The 18,160-nt window shown below is 28.4% G+C and overlaps 8 protein-coding genes across 8 annotated transcripts; 4 read left to right on the plus strand and 4 right to left on the minus strand. All coding sequences in view use genetic code 6, as the record gives it.

The window, feature by feature from the left end:
- Positions 1–11: 11 nt before the first annotated feature.
- SS50377_27480 (uncharacterized protein) lies at positions 12–440 on the minus strand (the record flags this gene model as incomplete). The annotated part of the gene is made up of 1 exon (XM_067911266.1): positions 12–440. The coding sequence occupies one exon, from the start codon at positions 438–440 to the stop codon at positions 12–14; it is 429 nt and encodes a 142-aa protein (XP_067761953.1).
- Positions 441–524: 84 nt separating this feature from the next.
- SS50377_27481 (Glycyl-tRNA synthetase) lies at positions 525–2,261 on the plus strand (the record flags this gene model as incomplete). The annotated part of the gene is made up of 1 exon (XM_067911267.1): positions 525–2,261. The coding sequence occupies one exon, from the start codon at positions 525–527 to the stop codon at positions 2,259–2,261; it is 1,737 nt and encodes a 578-aa protein (XP_067761954.1).
- Positions 2,262–2,272: 11 nt separating this feature from the next.
- SS50377_27482 (uncharacterized protein) lies at positions 2,273–2,878 on the minus strand (the record flags this gene model as incomplete). Its single annotated transcript, XM_067911268.1, has 1 exon — positions 2,273–2,878. One exon carries the CDS (start codon positions 2,876–2,878, stop codon positions 2,273–2,275), a length of 606 nt encoding a protein of 201 aa, XP_067761955.1.
- Positions 2,879–3,669: 791 nt separating this feature from the next.
- SS50377_27483 (uncharacterized protein) lies at positions 3,670–4,563 on the minus strand (the record flags this gene model as incomplete). The annotated part of the gene is made up of 1 exon (XM_067911269.1): positions 3,670–4,563. One exon carries the CDS (start codon positions 4,561–4,563, stop codon positions 3,670–3,672), a length of 894 nt encoding a protein of 297 aa, XP_067761956.1.
- Positions 4,564–5,870: 1,307 nt separating this feature from the next.
- SS50377_27484 (uncharacterized protein) lies at positions 5,871–6,194 on the plus strand (the record flags this gene model as incomplete). Its single annotated transcript, XM_067911270.1, has 1 exon — positions 5,871–6,194. One exon carries the CDS (start codon positions 5,871–5,873, stop codon positions 6,192–6,194), a length of 324 nt encoding a protein of 107 aa, XP_067761957.1.
- A 2,830-nt stretch (positions 6,195–9,024) lies between these two features.
- SS50377_27485 (uncharacterized protein) lies at positions 9,025–9,555 on the minus strand (the record flags this gene model as incomplete). The annotated part of the gene is made up of 1 exon (XM_067911271.1): positions 9,025–9,555. One exon carries the CDS (start codon positions 9,553–9,555, stop codon positions 9,025–9,027), a length of 531 nt encoding a protein of 176 aa, XP_067761958.1.
- Positions 9,556–9,698: 143 nt separating this feature from the next.
- On the plus strand, positions 9,699–10,955 carry SS50377_27486 (Ribonuclease H; the record flags this gene model as incomplete). Its single annotated transcript, XM_067911272.1, has 1 exon — positions 9,699–10,955. The coding sequence occupies one exon, from the start codon at positions 9,699–9,701 to the stop codon at positions 10,953–10,955; it is 1,257 nt and encodes a 418-aa protein (XP_067761959.1).
- A 236-nt stretch (positions 10,956–11,191) lies between these two features.
- On the plus strand, positions 11,192–18,157 carry SS50377_27487 (uncharacterized protein; the record flags this gene model as incomplete). The annotated part of the gene is made up of 1 exon (XM_067911273.1): positions 11,192–18,157. The coding sequence occupies one exon, from the start codon at positions 11,192–11,194 to the stop codon at positions 18,155–18,157; it is 6,966 nt and encodes a 2,321-aa protein (XP_067761960.1).
- Between the last annotated feature and the right edge of the window lie 3 nt (positions 18,158–18,160).

The following is an 18,160-nucleotide window of genomic DNA, read 5'->3' on the forward strand; positions in this document are numbered from 1 at the left end:
ATTATATTTATTCATTCATCGTCATTTTCATAATCAACTTTTATTTTGTATAATATTTCCTCGGATACCAATTTGCTAGTTATTGCGGCCGTCAAGGAGAGATTCCATTCATCTTATGAAGCAATATTTTAAAGCATAGGAATAGCTTCCATGAACATAATTTCTTACTATTCTTAATCAACTGTCAGAATATCTAGAGAGCCGACTTCAAATATGTTCAATATAGTTATAAATTATATTTTTGTTGAGGAACTGTTTTATTTTACAGAAGCTTTTAACTTATTCTTAAGTGACTTAAAACCTTTAAAGGAAAGTGTAATAACTAATGGTTTAGGATCCAAGGAATCATACAACTCGGCCTATATATCATGGTATGACAGAAAGCTAAGGAAATTCTGAATAAAATCAGCATTTTCGTCATCGTATACTTATAAAAGCATTTTAACTTTTAAATAAAATTTATTTATATCATATAATAAGCTGTTCATTTCCATTCCTCACTTCTCCTTTCGCTCCACTCATTAATGTAAAACACCCTGGTCCGCAGATTTATCGTAGCGCCCTCTTTCGAGATTTACGGCGGCGTAGCCGGCCTCTTCGACCTCGGTCCTGTAGGCTGCCAGCTGCGTCACAATATTATTGACCTCTGGCGCAATATGTTCGTTGTTGAGGATGACCTTTTTGAGATTCAGTGCACGAATTTGGTGCCTGAGGTGGTACTTAAGGCGTCCGGACACATCGCAAAATTCGCAGATTTGATGGTCAAAGACAGTAAGACTGGCGAGTGCTTCCGTGCTGATAAAATTATCGAGCAGTTTTTGGAAAAGTTGGCTGAGGCAGAAAAGAATGAGGAGGCTAAAAATAAAATTCAAATTGACATCAATTCAGCGGACGGGCTGAATATTCAGGACACCGCCGCATTGATCGCTAAGTACAACATTGTTTCGGAGCGCGGAAATCCCCTTTCTGAGCCTTTCCCGTTCAATTTGATGTTTGCAACGTCAATAGGCCCCGACGGCCGCGCACCAGCGTATCTACGCCCAGAAACCGCCCAGGGTATTTTCATGAACTTTAAGAGAGGCCTGGAGCAGTCGCGTTCTCTTCCATTTGGAATCGCTCAAATCGGGTCTGCGTTCAGGAACGAAATTGCGCCCCGCGGTGGACTTCTGCGCGTCAGAGAATTCGAATAAGCTGAAATCGAATATTTCATTTAGAACAGAGAGGCAGGTCATCCTCATTATAAGGAAATTGAGGATGTTAGCTGTAACTTCTTCACCTCAGATGCTTAGTTAGCTGGCACTCAGCCAGTGGTTTTGACCATTAAAGAAGCTGTAACACAAAAAGTCCTTGCCCATGAATCTTTAGCTTATTATATAGCTAGAATTTACATGTTTTTGACAAGGCTGGGACTTGATTCTCAGAAATTGAGATTTAGACAACATATGCCTAAATAGCTAGCTCATTATGCTAAAGATTGCTGGGATTGCGATTGCTTGCTTAATTCTGGTTGGACTGAAATAGTTGGTGTCGCTGATCGCTCCGCCTTTGATTTAGAAGTTCATTCTAAGGCATCTGGATAAGATTTAAGTGCTTTTATCTAGTATGACACCCCTGTGGAAGTTGAGTAAGCTAAATGTAAGGCAGTTATGAAATTTATAGCTAAAGCACATAAATAAAACGCACAGGGAATCAAAAAATATCTCGAGGAATCTGATATGAATGTTATTTTACAGATAAAAACTGAGCTTGAGAATAATTAAAAAACGATCGTTTAGGGCTGTGAAATTACACCTGAGATGTGCGAATTTACTGTTGGAAAATGCATGAAATACGGTGAAAATGTTATTCCTATTGTTATTGAACCATCAATTGGTATAGGCCGTGTCTTACATTGTATTTTAGAGCATACTTTTTATTAGAGAGATGAATAACGCACTTCGTTCAAATTCCCAATTGCTATTTCCCCAATCAAGCTTGGGATAACAACTTTATAAAACGATGATAGAATTAATCCAATTGCCTAAAAATTAGTTAGAGAATGTAGGAAAGCAGGAATCATGTGTAAATAAGATGATTCAGCTGTTGCTATAGGTAAGAAATATGCTAGATTTGACGAAATAGGTGTTAGCTATGTAGCTACTATTGATTTTGACACCTTAGAAGATAAAAAAGTTACTATAAGAGAAAGAGACTCTATGCAGTAAGAAAGAGTTAACCTTGACTAGCTCATTTAAACTTTACTGAATAAGATCAAAGAATGATTTCATATAAATCACTGAGAATCTAATTCTTACCTAAAATTCTGTAACACAAAATGAGTAATGTGTAGAATATTAGTCACAGACTATTAATACTCATGCTCCATGAATATATTAAATATACAAGGCCAGTTTTAAGGTGATTCTTATATCTTAATAAGCTCAAAAAGAACAGAAATATATTAGCCCTATATCTGGTAATTTATACATGAAATATTCTTGAGATACAAATAGTCTTCATAACACTACTCATGCTAAGAATCAAATAGTTTGTTAAAGCTTTTCATTTATTCAGAACAATTTGATAGTGTCAATAATTCTTATAAATCTTTCCTTGTGCAATAGGCAATCTAAATTTTATTCTTAAATTTTTATAAGTGGGATCTTATTTAAATTTTGGATTTCGTAGTCAGTAGATTAAAATTTTCATTCTATATTAATATTTAAATTAGAATATCATGTTCTTCCTGGGACCAAAATCTTGATTATTATTTTGCTTTATATAGTGATGTTTTAATATTAGATAGCACAGATTTTAGTTCTATTAAGGACTATTAGTATAAATAATCTTCAGAGTCTTCTTAAATTGTATCAAGAATTGATAAAGATATGAAGTCCATTATAATTTTAATAACTACTTAATTTGATATATATGTTATCAAATTATGTCTATCATTTAAAAAAGTTTTTATAATCTTTTTACTTATTAATTTTATTTTTATAATACTTTGATAATAAAATGATATTTTCTATTTTATATATATTAAAAATTATTTGCTAATGAGTTGTAAAAAACTGTTTCTTAGAAAGAATATTTATATTATATGATTTTGAGATTACGTGATATTATATAGTGGCATGGTAAATTTTCAATAAATAAGAGTATTGGTCGTCAAATTAATTTCTATATATTTATATATTATTTATAATTTCATAACTGATCATGATTGAGTTAATCTTTTTCCTAATAAACATAATATATAATATATATTATTTATTTTTGTAATTAATAAATGACAAAATCATCAATATCATTATATAAGATTTATTTCTTATTTAAAAAAACGTTTCTGTAATCATTGTAATCTACAATTTTCATTGTTTTACCATTTTAATAATGATAAACATTGTTATCGCCTTCTTTTCAAGTAAAATAATATATCTAAAAATTTATGAGAATACAAAAGTTTTGCGGTATATCTATGATTAGAGAAAATATTAAATAACATATATAATATTTTATCATTCATAAATTAATTTTGACTTTAAAACTATTCTTATCAATATTTCCTAGGACACATAACACGTATTTTAGTACAAAAAATTATATTATGCAAGAATTATTATAATTAATAATTACTTGTATCTCTGTAATATTTGAAAATATATAAGTAAAGTTATTATTAATCAATCAGAATAGACTAATTAGTTTTAACTAATTTGCTGCTACACAACTTATCCACTTACCATCCCCTGCTCCCCAACAACAACTTTCAATTTCGCAGTCAAGTTTCACTCCTAAAAAAGGCTTACTTAATTAAAAATCTTCATATATAAAGAGGTTTCCATCAGCTCCTGATGAAAGAAAAGCATTATTTATAGTTTTACTTGCACTTAGTCCAGTAACTTAATTCTTATGATTTTTACCTTACATAACAGATGAAGGCATCCGTCTATCAACAGAATAAATCATCTAAGATTGATTTTATATATACAAGATCATATGGCTTTAGCAAGTTTCAACTTGTAATATATCTTGTTCTGTTTTCTTAAGTAGTGCCGGAGAAGGTGTTCTTAAATCCCATAAATACACACCATCTGCGCCTCCAACCAAAATTTCGTCTTTTGCAGAAAATATACCTTTATAACAACCAGGAATTTTAACCTATTATACTTATTTCTATTCAACAATATCAAAAATTGTTAGGTTTTCACTGCTTGATGAAGAAAATACTTTTGATAAATCAAATTTATTAAATTTTGCAGAAATGATAGGATATATATCATCAATTGATTAACTAATAACTCCCTTTAATTAAATTTTCTGATCTTTTATTTCGAATAAACGTATTGAGTCTGAAGATGCTAATAATAGATCTGTATTTGTTAAAGAGGCTGAAGGTAAAAAATCTAATTCTGATTGAGGAAAATGGGTAGGATACTAATCAATTGTGTAAAAATTACTGCTAATTTTATCAAATGTAACGATCTATATGAAATTAAGGGAATCTAAAGAAAGCGAGGAGATAGCTAAAGTTAACTACTAGTTTTCTCGCCATGAAAATGTGTGTGAATATAGTGGCATTGGTGATTAGTAAGAATAACATAGAGCCATTTCTCTGTTTTCAATTAACTATGTTATTAAAATATTATATATAAAATAATAATATAAATATTTTATTGCTTTATTCCTTTCAACAAGGTCTACAATTCGTTCTATTATTGTAGATGCCATTCACAATGAAATTACATTTTTTAACACTAGATTTAGAAGATATATATGACTAATTAGGTAAAATAGATAGCTTAATAGTAGTAAAATTTCCAAAATAGAACTTAGTATCTGTTTCTTGTTTTAACAAACTATTTCAAAGACAATTGTTGTCATTGCTGCATATCTATTAGAAAAAGTGTATTATTACATCATTATAAATATTCAATAATCATGATGACTTTAAAAGGTTGTGCAAAGAAATGTAAATAAATTTAAAAATTACATTAAATGACTGAGTTATAAATTATTTGTAGCGCTTTTCCAATGGATAGTATGAAATGTATATACGTTTATTAAATTACTATTATATTATAACTAATTATAAAATAGCTCTAAAAGTTTATTCTAATCTATCATTCATATCGATATGAAAATTGCAGTAATCTACAATTAATAATATATAATATCGACTTCTTAAAAATGATATATTATTATATATTATATAGATATATAATATTAATTTTTCATTCTTGTTAATAAATAAAATATTATATAAAATATTATATATTAAAAAATTATTCCTCATTAAATGTTAATTGTAGTATTTATTAATCCAGATACAAAAATTAAATATTATATGACTATACCAGTTCCATCATTTAACTATAGGCTTCTTTATGATTAAATCACAAAAAGAGTATATTTAGATTCAAAATTTCATATTGTTACATAATTTCAATTTAGATTTAATGGAATATTTTGTAGTAGCTAAGATCAGGATATTGATAGATCAACAACCATTACAGAAGAAGAGGCCATAAGTTTTATCAAAAAGAATAAGATTACTTTTTTATATTTATTTGAATAGTCTCATTTTTAAAATGAAGATTATGACTATGAGTGAATTTAGATGAGTTAATTAACAGTATATTCTCCTTTATATAGTAAGTATGCAAATATGTTAATAGTGTGTTTTACGTTTACTAGTGAGCATGAATAGTTATAATACTTAACAATATGCAGGACACTCGAAAATAATATAAATTAAGTTAGTTTATAACTATATATTTAATGACTATAACCCAAATCATGCTTATCTTAAAAATTAATGAAATTACATTAAGATAGAAAACATATTTAATTTTAAATATTATATACAATATACATTATTTTTATTAATGGACTTAGTATAAGATCATTACAATAGTGTAATGATGTAAATAGGTTAAACTGAATAAAAGATAAATGAACTAAAGAATAGTATTAAGGAACTAGAGGAAACATAAAAATTGTAACAAAACATTATGTCATGCTAGTAATAACATATTGAGTAAATTGAACAAAAGTGTTAACGGTTAGAAAAGGTATTAGCACCTAATAGTAAATTAAATATCAACTTAGAGTAAATGGAGCGAAAAGTTGTAGCATAGCAATAAGTATTAAAAGATTATTATGGATTTTATAAAATGTTTGTCAACATGAATGATATAAAAATATAGTGATTTTACGTATAGAGTTATATTGTAGTACATTAAGATGAAACCTAAGAAAAACAAGCTAAGTATATATTATCTGATTTTCATATTTTATTGCTAAACTTAGTGTATTATAAATACTTACTATTTAATAAATATTACAATTATTATACCTATAATGTTCAGTCTATATTATTAGTAACTTTTACACTAGTATTATTAGCTATTTAGATTACTTATACTTATTTTGAATTAAAAGAATACTAAATATTTTTATAAGCTTTAAATTTACATATTATTTACTAAAATGTGTATAAATAAATTTTCTTTAAATTATTATTCTACATTTGTAGATCATTACTAAGGTAAAATATACTAACACTTTTTATGATTGTTGTCATTTTAGTCAACCCAGATTCAAAGCAACGAATCTATATGGTTATTTAACAAAAATTCAAAAATTTATAAGCCTTATAGGATGTTATTAAACGAAAACTTTTTTCAGAAAAATAATATAAATCTTTGTACTATTCATTTCATAGACTATATGCGTAATCTGTTCATGATAAGGAATAACATGGATATCTAGAAATTCATTAAACTGACTAAGAAGTCTTGTCCTTGCTTAATACCTATGATCGACCTATATTATATATGTTTGAACCTGGTTCTACTTCTTTTGATGATTATGAATGATACATGCTAAAATAATGAGATATGTTAACATAATATCCTTTTAATCTAAAAATATTTTTAAAAACTATACTGAACTATAAAGATACTTAATTTCACTATAATTATGTACCAACATTAGTGATCTGATATCAAACTGAGGTTACAATATACTTATATTTTATATAAATATTTTATACTTTCATTTTATAAAACATGTAGTTTAATAAATATTAAATAATATTTATCTAATTATTAAATATGAGCTTCATATGAACATGGGAAAAACTAAGGTTCTAAATAAATTATTATAAAAGTCATAATTTAAGATAACAACAGTATATTTATTAAGCTGATAATTAAGTAAATAAATAAGTAATTATATAGTTTATAGATAATGTAGAGAAATTGTAGATATATCAAACAAAATGAACGATAAAATAATAGAAATATGTAATCTAGCTAACATTATGTTAGCAGTTATTTGTTTCAATGAGTTCCACTAGTATACTATAAATTATTCATAAATGTATGATAATGTTTCTTTATAAGAATTTTTTATTAATAATATTTTAGTATTTAGTATCTTTTCAACAATGTGTTGTTAAGTTTTAGAGATACTAGGAATTTTAGATTTCAATGACTTAAAAGCCTAAATTTTTTGCTACTATATATGTTTTATTGTTTATGATAAAAACAAAATACTAACTTTAGTATTAACAAAATTGTAACAAGAAATATACGATATAGTCAATATCACTTTAAAAAAATAAAATCGTTATGATATTTTTACAATAAATAATCTTATAAATTTGATACTAGTATTGTTGTATTTAATCATACCCTATGACTTTTTCATCACATTTTTCTATTTACTAACTTTCAACTTTACAATATAGTCTTTATGTAATTTTAATATGATACATTTCATTTAATTATATAAAATTTATTAGTTTTATCCTCAGTTAAGCTGTTAATCATTAGCCTGTCACTTATCTAGTAATATATTAATTGAATTCTTTTAAGTATTTAGAATTTCAGAAAACATTTTAACAACTAGTAAATTAGACTATTTTATAATTAAAATATTCCAGCAAGATACTTAAATTTCTTAATTGATAAATGAGGAATAAACTCGTATACTTAAATTATATAATGAAGCATAAGAAGCAAATAAATAATTTGAGGATCTTATCAATAGTAAATTTTATTGTAAACAATAATTTTTTTTGCAAAAATAGAAGCTAGGTCGTAAGCTGTTTAATATTTTAATATAAACTGACTTAAAAAAGCAGTTTATATTAAAATTATATAATAGTATCAATTAAGCTTTTAGCTTAGATTTAACATTATATCATCATTCTATACCTATAGTATAATAAAAAATTAAAAGAATCTCAAGTTATGAATTAGCTGCATCTTTAATTTAAAGGAAATAATCTAAAATAAAAGATGTCTTAGTAGAATATTTTGAATTTGATTTTCTTAACGAGGATGCACTTAAATATTTTTGGTTTATTCACTCTTTTATTTAAGATTTAGATAGCACACTATAAATATCACTAGAAAAACCACTCTTATAAGCAAAAATATATAAATTATTTGATAAATCAACGATAATAGATAAAAAATAAATAAAATTCATACAAATCGGATAAACAAATGCATTCATTACTCCTTAATTGTATAAAAATTATGTATGTATTAGATTTATAGGAACTACTATTGAGACATTTATTGCCGATGTGTATTAAAAAAATTAACTAGAAGACTAATTGCTTGATACAATAACTGATATTTCACTTAAAAAATTAATTTAGCATGACTATAACTAAATTCACTCAGAATAACTAAATTTATTCTTAGATATTTTACTAAAGCTTGAGATTATTGTAGTATATAATACAAATGTATGTTAAATATATATTCCGTAAAGAAAAAAACCAGAAATTCGATCATTCATTTATAATTGTAAGTTAAAAAGTCATATTATTGATTCTAATAATTAAGTATTAATATATAAGTTTTTTATAAGGCACCAAAATCCATTTTCTAATACATATGTAGAATTTTATGAAAATAATGTATGTATTAACAATGATAAAATCTAGATTAAAGAAATAAAGTATTTAAGCATTTTAAGCTTATTAAAATGTTATTCTAATTATATTAACTTGATTTGATATCATTCATCGATTAAATAATTATCTGATGTATGTTTTTATAATATTTAATCGACAATATAACCATTATTGGAATATTCTAAATCAATATCTTCCATAATTGGTTAGTATTCAACATATTTTCTTAAATATTTATTTTATTTTGATGGGGTATATGTTTCAGCAAATTATATTTGTCTGGAATTAAAAATTTTAGTTTATTCTTAAGGTTGTGATACTTTTATTTACTTAGAACGAAATTTAGTCTAAATAAATGACGGAAGTTTTTTAAGTGATTACTCTGGATATTCTACTTATTTCTATTTTATACAAACTTTTGGTATTTCCTCAATTTTTACTGCATCTAAATACACCTATTCTTCAATTTATCTAATTTTAGAACGATCTACATCCTAAATTGTAGGTCTTTTCACATATGTATAAGGAACATACTATTAATAATTATTAAGATTCTTACCTAATTGAGCATCCTTCATATGATTTTTAAATTTTACTCCATGTGCATTTATTAAAGATATTGTTTAAGAGTACATTTTGAAAGTTAAATTATAATTATTTTATCAAAATATTAGAGTAAATATTTTTAATATATTAAGTTTAATCTTATATATTCATATATATAAAATATTATGTACTAATAGTTATTTATATATAATAATATAAAACTATTGTTAAAATGGAAGAGAATTAAGTAACATTTATGTAGAACAAATATGATGAAAATTCTACATATGAAAATTAATCAAAATATTGGTTCTTATAAATCAATCCTGGAGAGAATTATTATTCACAGTATGCATCTATGAAAGAAGTATCATATGATTCTTTTCTTTAATATTAGTGTATGAAATTTTATACTGATGGTGGAGCAACATCTTCATCAGGTGGACCTGGAGGTTATGGGGTAATTGGTGTCGAGAGTGGCTTTAAAAAGTTAGAATTTAATCAAAGTTTTAAGAGCACAACCAATAATAGGATGGAGTTAATGGCCATTTTATGTGTAGTTAAATCATACAATAAAGATATTTATATAGCAACTGATTCATGTTATTCGATTGGATGTCTCACCAAATTTCATTTTGGTTGGTTTAAAGATAAAAGTTAAAAAAATAAAATAATTTCTAATTATGATTAAGTATCAAAAGAATTAAAAAATAAAGATTTACTCTTTTAAATTTTGTATTATGCTTAAAATAAATGTGTTAGGTTATGTCATGTTAAAGGACATAGTGGTGATAAATTTAATGAGATGGTAGATAAGCTAACATGGATAGGACGAGATACTGGTGATATTGATGTGCCATATTTGACTTCAATAAAAGTTTAGCATCAAATACAAAAATCTAACAACCAAATTAGTGATATAAGTTAAACTATAGCCAAACGATAAATTTTAGAGAAATTTCATTAGTTTACCTTCCATATTAATGATATTAGTTTCATAAATTATAATGTATGCAATTTTGATACTAAAATGGTTTAATATTAGGAATTTTAGAATATGAAAGGGAAAAAGTATTTTATTAATGGGCATTATAAATCATCTAAAGGTGGATTAGGCTTAATATAGATTTAGGATGGAATTATTACTGAGCTTTTTTCATAGGGGTTTTAATAATCAACTAGTAATAGAATGGTTTTAATTGGTATGATTGTAGCATTATAAACATTGCAAAATGATGAATAGTTTATTGTTGCTAGCTCAGTGAAATACCCTCTTGATTGTTTTACCTAATGGTTAGGAGGATGGCTATAAAAAGATTTTAATGGTATTGCAAATGTGGAATTAATAAAATAAAATTTATGTTTAATGATGGGCAGAAAATGTACTTTTGCACATGTAAAATCATCACTTAAAGATGAATATACTATTTAGTCATTGAAACTGGCCAGTTAAGTATTTAATACTTATACCAAAGATAATAACAAATGATGTTGTATTTTGTATATACTATAAAAAACATCAAATAACTTCGTTATTACATAATATTATCAAATTTCATACAGTATATTATTCTAATAAATGACCTTTTTAACCAATAACTTCTTTTATTCTAATTTATAATTTTATATAACATCTACCAAGAAATTGATTAAATTCCGTTTTAAAATATATTTATATACCATTATTATATAATATATCTAATAATTAATACGACGCCTAAATTTATGCAATTCGAAACGTACAAATAAGCCATTACTCCAACTCTATTTTCAGACTTGCAAGAACTTAAAACTCAAATTTCAACTGGTGTGTTACCAGAGGAAGAATTTTTAACTCATTTACATTAGATAGCTTTGATGCGCACATCCTCAGAAACAGATAAAATTGCTTCTTTTGCTCCACACCTAGCACGCCAACTGGGTCAAAATGAATATCCACCAAGACCTGTATCTGCCGCTCAAAAAGGAGCCAAAGCACCCTAAATAACACCTAAAGAGACTTTTAATTTTAACCCTAAAAATAATATCTTGGAACACGAAATTAATGCTCAAAGTGCTCTTTCATAGACATTTGCTGCTGCACGTGTTTATTAAGCATGTGCATACGTTCACTGTGCCAGCGAGAAGGGGTTGTAGGTTTCTTAAGAGTTGCTTGAAATCGGATTTAGAGGCGGAAGCGTTGTTTGGAGCGATTTTCAGATAATATGTAACCTTCAGGTTTAAAGCATTTAACGATTAATTTTGAGACTTTTGGATAGCATTGGACACGGTGATAATAGTTTGTGGCTTGTTGCTCTTGAACGGGCGGAGAGCTTTCAATCCAAAAAACGGCCTAGCGACACAATCAAGCACATTGTAGACTATAATTTATGCTAGAGCTACGGGCATAGTTTTAACTGTTTTTCTGTATTTTTAGCAGAGTTTATTTATCTATGGAAAAACTGCAAAGATAAGTCTGACATGTAGAGTTGCTTGTTAAATTTGGGCCTTAAGATGTCATAGGGATTGTATATGAGTGCTTTATGCGCCAGTTCAGTTGGATTTTTCATAAGCGAGCATTTTGTTAATATTTTGTAGGAGTTCTTTTTAATATATATGGAAGAATTAAGTAAAATTATTACCGAATACGAAGAATAAGTTACGGGTCTTTAAATTATCGGCACTTGCATATCTTAAGGTGTTGAGCCAACGGAATAAGCCTTACTAAAATCAAATTAAATTCTTGGATTAAAGTTATTACCATAGTCAACAGAATATATATCAACATTTTATTAAAAACTATAGTAGAAAATTTAAATTAGAGTTATAGGTATCATTTAAGTTGCGCTTAAACTTTAACTAATTATTTAAAGATTTAACTCATTAAGTATCCTTTAATCAGAAGAATAAGAATGTTTTAAGTATATAACAGAATCATAAGGATCATTGTCAATAGATTTTTAAATAGCTGCGGAGTCAATTAATTTTATTGAATCATAGCCTAAGCGATTTGTTAAAGCTGATGAAAATTTAGGATTTTTAGAGACATTTTCAACTATACCTTATTAGGTAAAGCTCACTACTTTTGAATCTACAGATTTTGATTATTTAGTTCTGAAAAAATTTATTAAATCTCCAACATTATTTTTAGATAATTTAAAGATAATAAGCAGTTTATATGCAGTATTGGAACGCACTCAGAATCAAATATTAAGCAAAGCCTAAATATTTAGAGTAGATGTTTAAGGATAGCAGCTAACATTTATGCCTTAATTAACTTTGATCTTTGAATAGTTGTATACTATTTACTTGTTATCAACATAATAAACTGATCCTAAAGGTGCTAAACAGCCAGATAAAGGGAAAGCCCTTGACTAAACGTAAACAGTTTAACAAGGTTAGTTTTTAAGTAATGTAATAGAACAGTTAGTAGTGCCAGAATCAGCAATGATGTCTACAGCAAATTTTTAACCTATTTAAGCATATCCATAGTTGTAGATTATTGGTTAAATTTCTTATATATAATTTTTACTGAAATTTAAAGTTTTCCTAAATACTGATTTAAAGGGGAAAATATATTAGTCTATGATAAATTAGATAATAGAAATGATAAAATAATTAAAATGGCAATTTTAGGAGGTAAACTAGAAGTAAAAGAATCAAGTAGATTTACCATAAACCGCAGATACATTAATATAGCAATCGTCAGTACCAGTAACATTAAATTTGGTATTTTTATTATCTACTTTTTTATGTTAGTTCTAATTTTAATTACATACATTAAAATAGAGTCAATAATTAGTTTTAACATCATAGGTTAGTAACCTTAATTTAATTTTTGATTTTATTAAATAAGATTCTTCATATAGATTTAATTGTGATGATCTTTATATAGAACGTTGTGATTCTTACATATAGATATTTAAATTTATTGCAAATATAACTCAAGAACCTACAATGCTTAATGATTAATTAAGATTAATTTTAGAATAAATTAATTCATCGTATAAAAATTTAAATTAAAAAAGTTATTCTAACGAATTTACTTCCAGAATATAACTAGAGATTACGAATTTAATAATAAAAATCATTAACTTATCTTCAAAATATTTTAAAACTGAAGTTAGCTAGTAGCTAATAGATTTTTATAGTATTGACAGTACTTTTTCCTTTGTAGCTCCATAGTCTACTATTTCTTATACTACTGTAAGAGAAAAACTTCTTGCTTAAAGCCTAGAAAAATCCATTCTTCGATAAGCCACGATCTAAGCACAGTCTTCTGGCTCTTAGAAAAGGAAGCAGTAACCCACAACAATGACTCCTTATAATGTTTGGAGAGGTTAATTTATTCATTTATTAATATAAAATTTAGTTAAATAAAATTATCACCAACATGTTTTTGATATTATGTTTACATCAAAGGATCGTACATTTATTTACGCTTCATTGGAACTATTATAATATGGAATTTATTCATTGCTGTAGCTTCAAAAATATGACTCGATTATCGAGCTTTTTAACTGCACAATATTACAGGAAACTAATTACTATATTCTTTCAAAATTCACATTAAACCTACTTTTCGCAATAAACCAGAGCCTTTAGGAGAAGTAAGTTAACTACTGTATTGAATTTATAATCCAGCAAGTCCAAGAGAAATTAGTAGAGACACCATAGAAAGATATGACTTAATTTATCGCATAGATGCATATTTTATATTCATATCAGATCAAGGACTACGCGACAGCAATTGGTCAAATCAAATAGCAATTATCAACGTAAGAAAATATTGCAGAAAAACATCTTATACAATATATGATCATCTGCCTAAATGACTCAATAAGTAACACAGTTTTTGAGTAATTAAGCGAAAAAATATTCAAAAATGAGGAATTCGACCCTTCAGAGCAGAACTTTTTGGTCATTCTTTCAACCTTTAAAAAGATCGATTTAAAACCAGTTTTGCACTCAGAAACAGAAAATTTAATGTTAAAGCTACAATTGCTAACCATTTTAATCGAAAATTAAAAATAAAACTAAGCATTTGTCCTGTTTAATAGCATCATTCAGTAGCTAGTTTCGAAGCGCCTCGATTTCGAAGAATTAGCCGAATTTTTGCAAACTTTTTTGATTTTCCTGAGATTCTGCCATAAAACGACAAATTTCAGGATTTCTCCGTTATTTTTAGCCGAAATTTAACGCAATTTGACGTCAGAATCACTAGGAATTTTCGACGAATTTCTCTTCATTTTTGCTTAAAAAACGTCTCAATTTTACGTTAAAATCCGTCAAATTGAGCAGAAATTCCTCAATTTCGCTCTTGAAGTATCAGTTCTCGGATTCGTCGAACTGGCTCAGGTTTTCTCGCAGTCAAAAATCGGTTCAAAAGCCTTCGAAGATCTCCTTGCGAATTCGTTTTTGACGAATTTTACGACCGAAAAGGAGCCAAATTTGGAGTTTGTGCACCTCAACGCGAGCCTTTACATGAACTTTTGCTACCTACCGAAACTGACGCTGAAACTGCTCATTTGCTTCGTTCTGAACTTGTTGATTTAGGGGTTCGAGGAATCGTAGATTTTAAACGTTTTGCTGAACGGAATTTTCAATCGCTCGGCCTACAAAATTATAACTTAGGACGGGTTGGAAACGCATTTTTACGACATTTGCGATTTTTCAAATTTCGCGGAATTAGATCATTATTATATCGATTTGGGGCTAAAGTTAATCACTGGGTTTAGCTTACTGTTGGAAAAAGAAATGTGGTTTTTAAACGAAATTTTCGACAAAATGTAGAGTGGAAATTCGGTTTCACAATAGTGCAAGCTTGTGCATTTGGCTAATAAAGTATATTGTAATATCAAAAACGAAGTTTTAAATGTGCAAATTCTTGAATAAAATTAATTTTTGCGAACTGTTTTGAAATATCAAATGTTGAGTCATTTTGACTTGTAATTTACCTTCATTGCCGATGAATACATACAAATGAATGTTATTTAGTAGTAAAATTATCTCGTTAATTTACCAAAAGAAGAGGATTTGGTCGCATTATATGAACAAATCAAGCTGATTTCATAAAACTATAATAGAGATACTTATTATATTTTAGGCCTCATCTGTCTGGCTGCACCTCATTCAATTTTAGAGCAAGTTTTATAGGACCAGACGTTACCAAGAGTTATGAGTTTGTAATTACTCATTTAGGGAAGGAGATTAATCATATCACGCATAATTTTCGAAAAATTACTTTTAGATTCAAGCTATCAAGAAGAGAAACTGATATAACTATTACTAGGTCAAATTAACCAGTGCATAATAAGTGTTGTTTAAGATTAACCAGAGGCATTATCTGACACATATTTTTCATCTTTGAAAGTTTAGGATCTTCTTGTTACACGCTGGTTGGCCTAAACAACAGAGTCAAAAGAAATTGACTTATATGAGGTAATTTGTAGCCCATGCTCATTTAACATTAATTCAATAGATTTAATTGAGAATGTTTTAGACTATTTACTTGGCTCTGGAATGGTTTATTTAAACCCGGATTTAACTACAACTGAAAACTCTAAATTGAATGAAAAGCAATAAACAGACAACTAAACCTAAGAAGAGGTAGAAGAGGAAGTTAAAGAGCCTAAAAATAACAAGTTTGAGCTTTTACTCAATAAGTTAAAAAATATTTAAACACATTTTATTCTAGCCGAACCGACCCAAATTACATATAATAACATCATTTAATTACAATCTGATGCAGCGCCAATTTCATCAAAAGGAAAAGAGCCGCAAACAACATACACGACTTACAAAGTGCAATATTCACTCAATATTGTCGCCCTGCAAATTTTCTAGAACCTATTGCTAAACCTTATTACCGAAATTTTCGAGGTCTCTAAATCGCTCAATCAAAGTACGTTCAGCTTGCCAGAAAAAATCAGTCAGCTCACTCCTTATATCATGTAGCTGATTTTCAGGCAGCATACCTCACTAGTATTGCCACAAGAGGCCATCTATCCAATTTCTTCAGCGACGCAAGACGAAATTGAGCAGGTTTTCAGCACCTCAGAGGTGCAGCTTTTCCCACTCTATATAGACCTCACAAACACGCTTTTCCACGCTGTCAAAAGCCAGTAGGTCCCGCTGGTCAGATTTTTCACGAATTTCATCACTTTCAGGGACCTAATGAGCAGCGAATTTTCTGGTCTGGACCTCGCCCTGCTGACAGGTGTGTCGTGTTTATAGCAGAACCAGTTTCTGCTCGACTTCAAGGTTTTGGCTCAAAATCAGCCGTTTAATCTGGCAGAAGACAACAGAAACACCAATTTTTACGCTATGAGCGACGAAAATTCGACGACGATTTTGTCAACTTTTTCGGCCGAACAGGTCACCGAAAAGACCAAGAAACCCGCTAAAGAGGTCCAGGTTTCGAGTTTGAGCTTCTCGAGTTTGCACGTCAAAAATTACGAAAACTTGGCCGAACTGATATAAGCAAGTTTGAACTCGCATTTTGCGGCACTCTAGATCTCAATGTCAGCTTTTCTCGCTCCAATTCACTCGAAATTCACTTAGTTACAAAATTCGCTTCAGATCGTTTCGTTTAAGTCTTTTGGCTATTTGGTGCAATAAGGGTCGTTTAAGAAGGTGAAAGAACTGTCATTGGGCTCGGTATCGCTGCTTGGGCAGGACTTCCTGGCGCTCAGATATGCGAAACACAGCGTTTTTGCGGCCAATTGGTGGGCGGTTGATTTTGGTGCTTTTAGGGCGTTGAAAGAGCAGGTGTAGGGGATAAATTGCGAGGGAAAACTGGATATCCAGGCCAAATTCGAGCAGTTTGAAACTAAAATTTTGAGTAATATTAAGAAAGAAATGGCTGGAAAAGGTGTGGAATGTGAAAATAATGCAGATATTGAAAACTACGTTTCTATTGAATAAAAGGAGTGGAAAATTCAGCAGGAATTGCTTTTTAGCAGGCTCAGCAAAATATTTGATTTGTAGGAAAATGTAGAAATTTCCTATTTCACAGGAAACTCTCCTCAAATAGCCAATTTGATGATATTCTTCAAAAATATGTGTCCCAGGCTTAAAGTTCTTCAGCTGTTACCCGGGAAACCAACTGAGCAAGTGTAAATTATATCTCAAAAGGGCGTCTTTTTCGATATATTGAACGATTTCCAATACGCTCAGTCGAATCGCTAGCATTTTGATATGCAGTACGTCTTCAACTTTGTAAAAGAGAAGTTATCACCTAGCTAATACTACAAATCTGATGAAATAAGCTACTTTACGAGTTAGCAAAAGTAAGTCTTGAACGTACTTTTACAACCAATTGGTGATCTAGCGAGTCCGATTGATCAGAAATGGAATAACAGCGAAAATATAAGCATCACCGCGCCATTGGAATTCACTGAATAACGTAGTATAGCGATGGTAAAAACGTACCATCCAGTTTAAAAGATTTTCCGTGGTAGCTACCTCTAGCAATTATTGAATGTTTAGAAGGGTAGTGGGAAATCCAGTCTGGCTACATTAAGTCTTGGTAACTGGAGCATCTTTATTTGGAAACTTTTTATCGAAATTGTTAATATACCAGAAGTGGTAGATAAAAAGGCAAAAGGAAAAGAACAACCTGTTGTGCGGGCTAGTGTAGACGATTTACTAGAGTAAACTGATAATTGGGGTTTTTACAGCGATTCTATTACGTCAATCGGCCTAAAGTGAGCG

Source organism: Spironucleus salmonicida, chromosome 7 (genome assembly GCF_000497125.1).
Source record: "Spironucleus salmonicida strain ATCC 50377 chromosome 7, whole genome shotgun sequence".
Taxonomy (NCBI): domain Eukaryota; phylum Fornicata; order Diplomonadida; family Hexamitidae; genus Spironucleus; species Spironucleus salmonicida.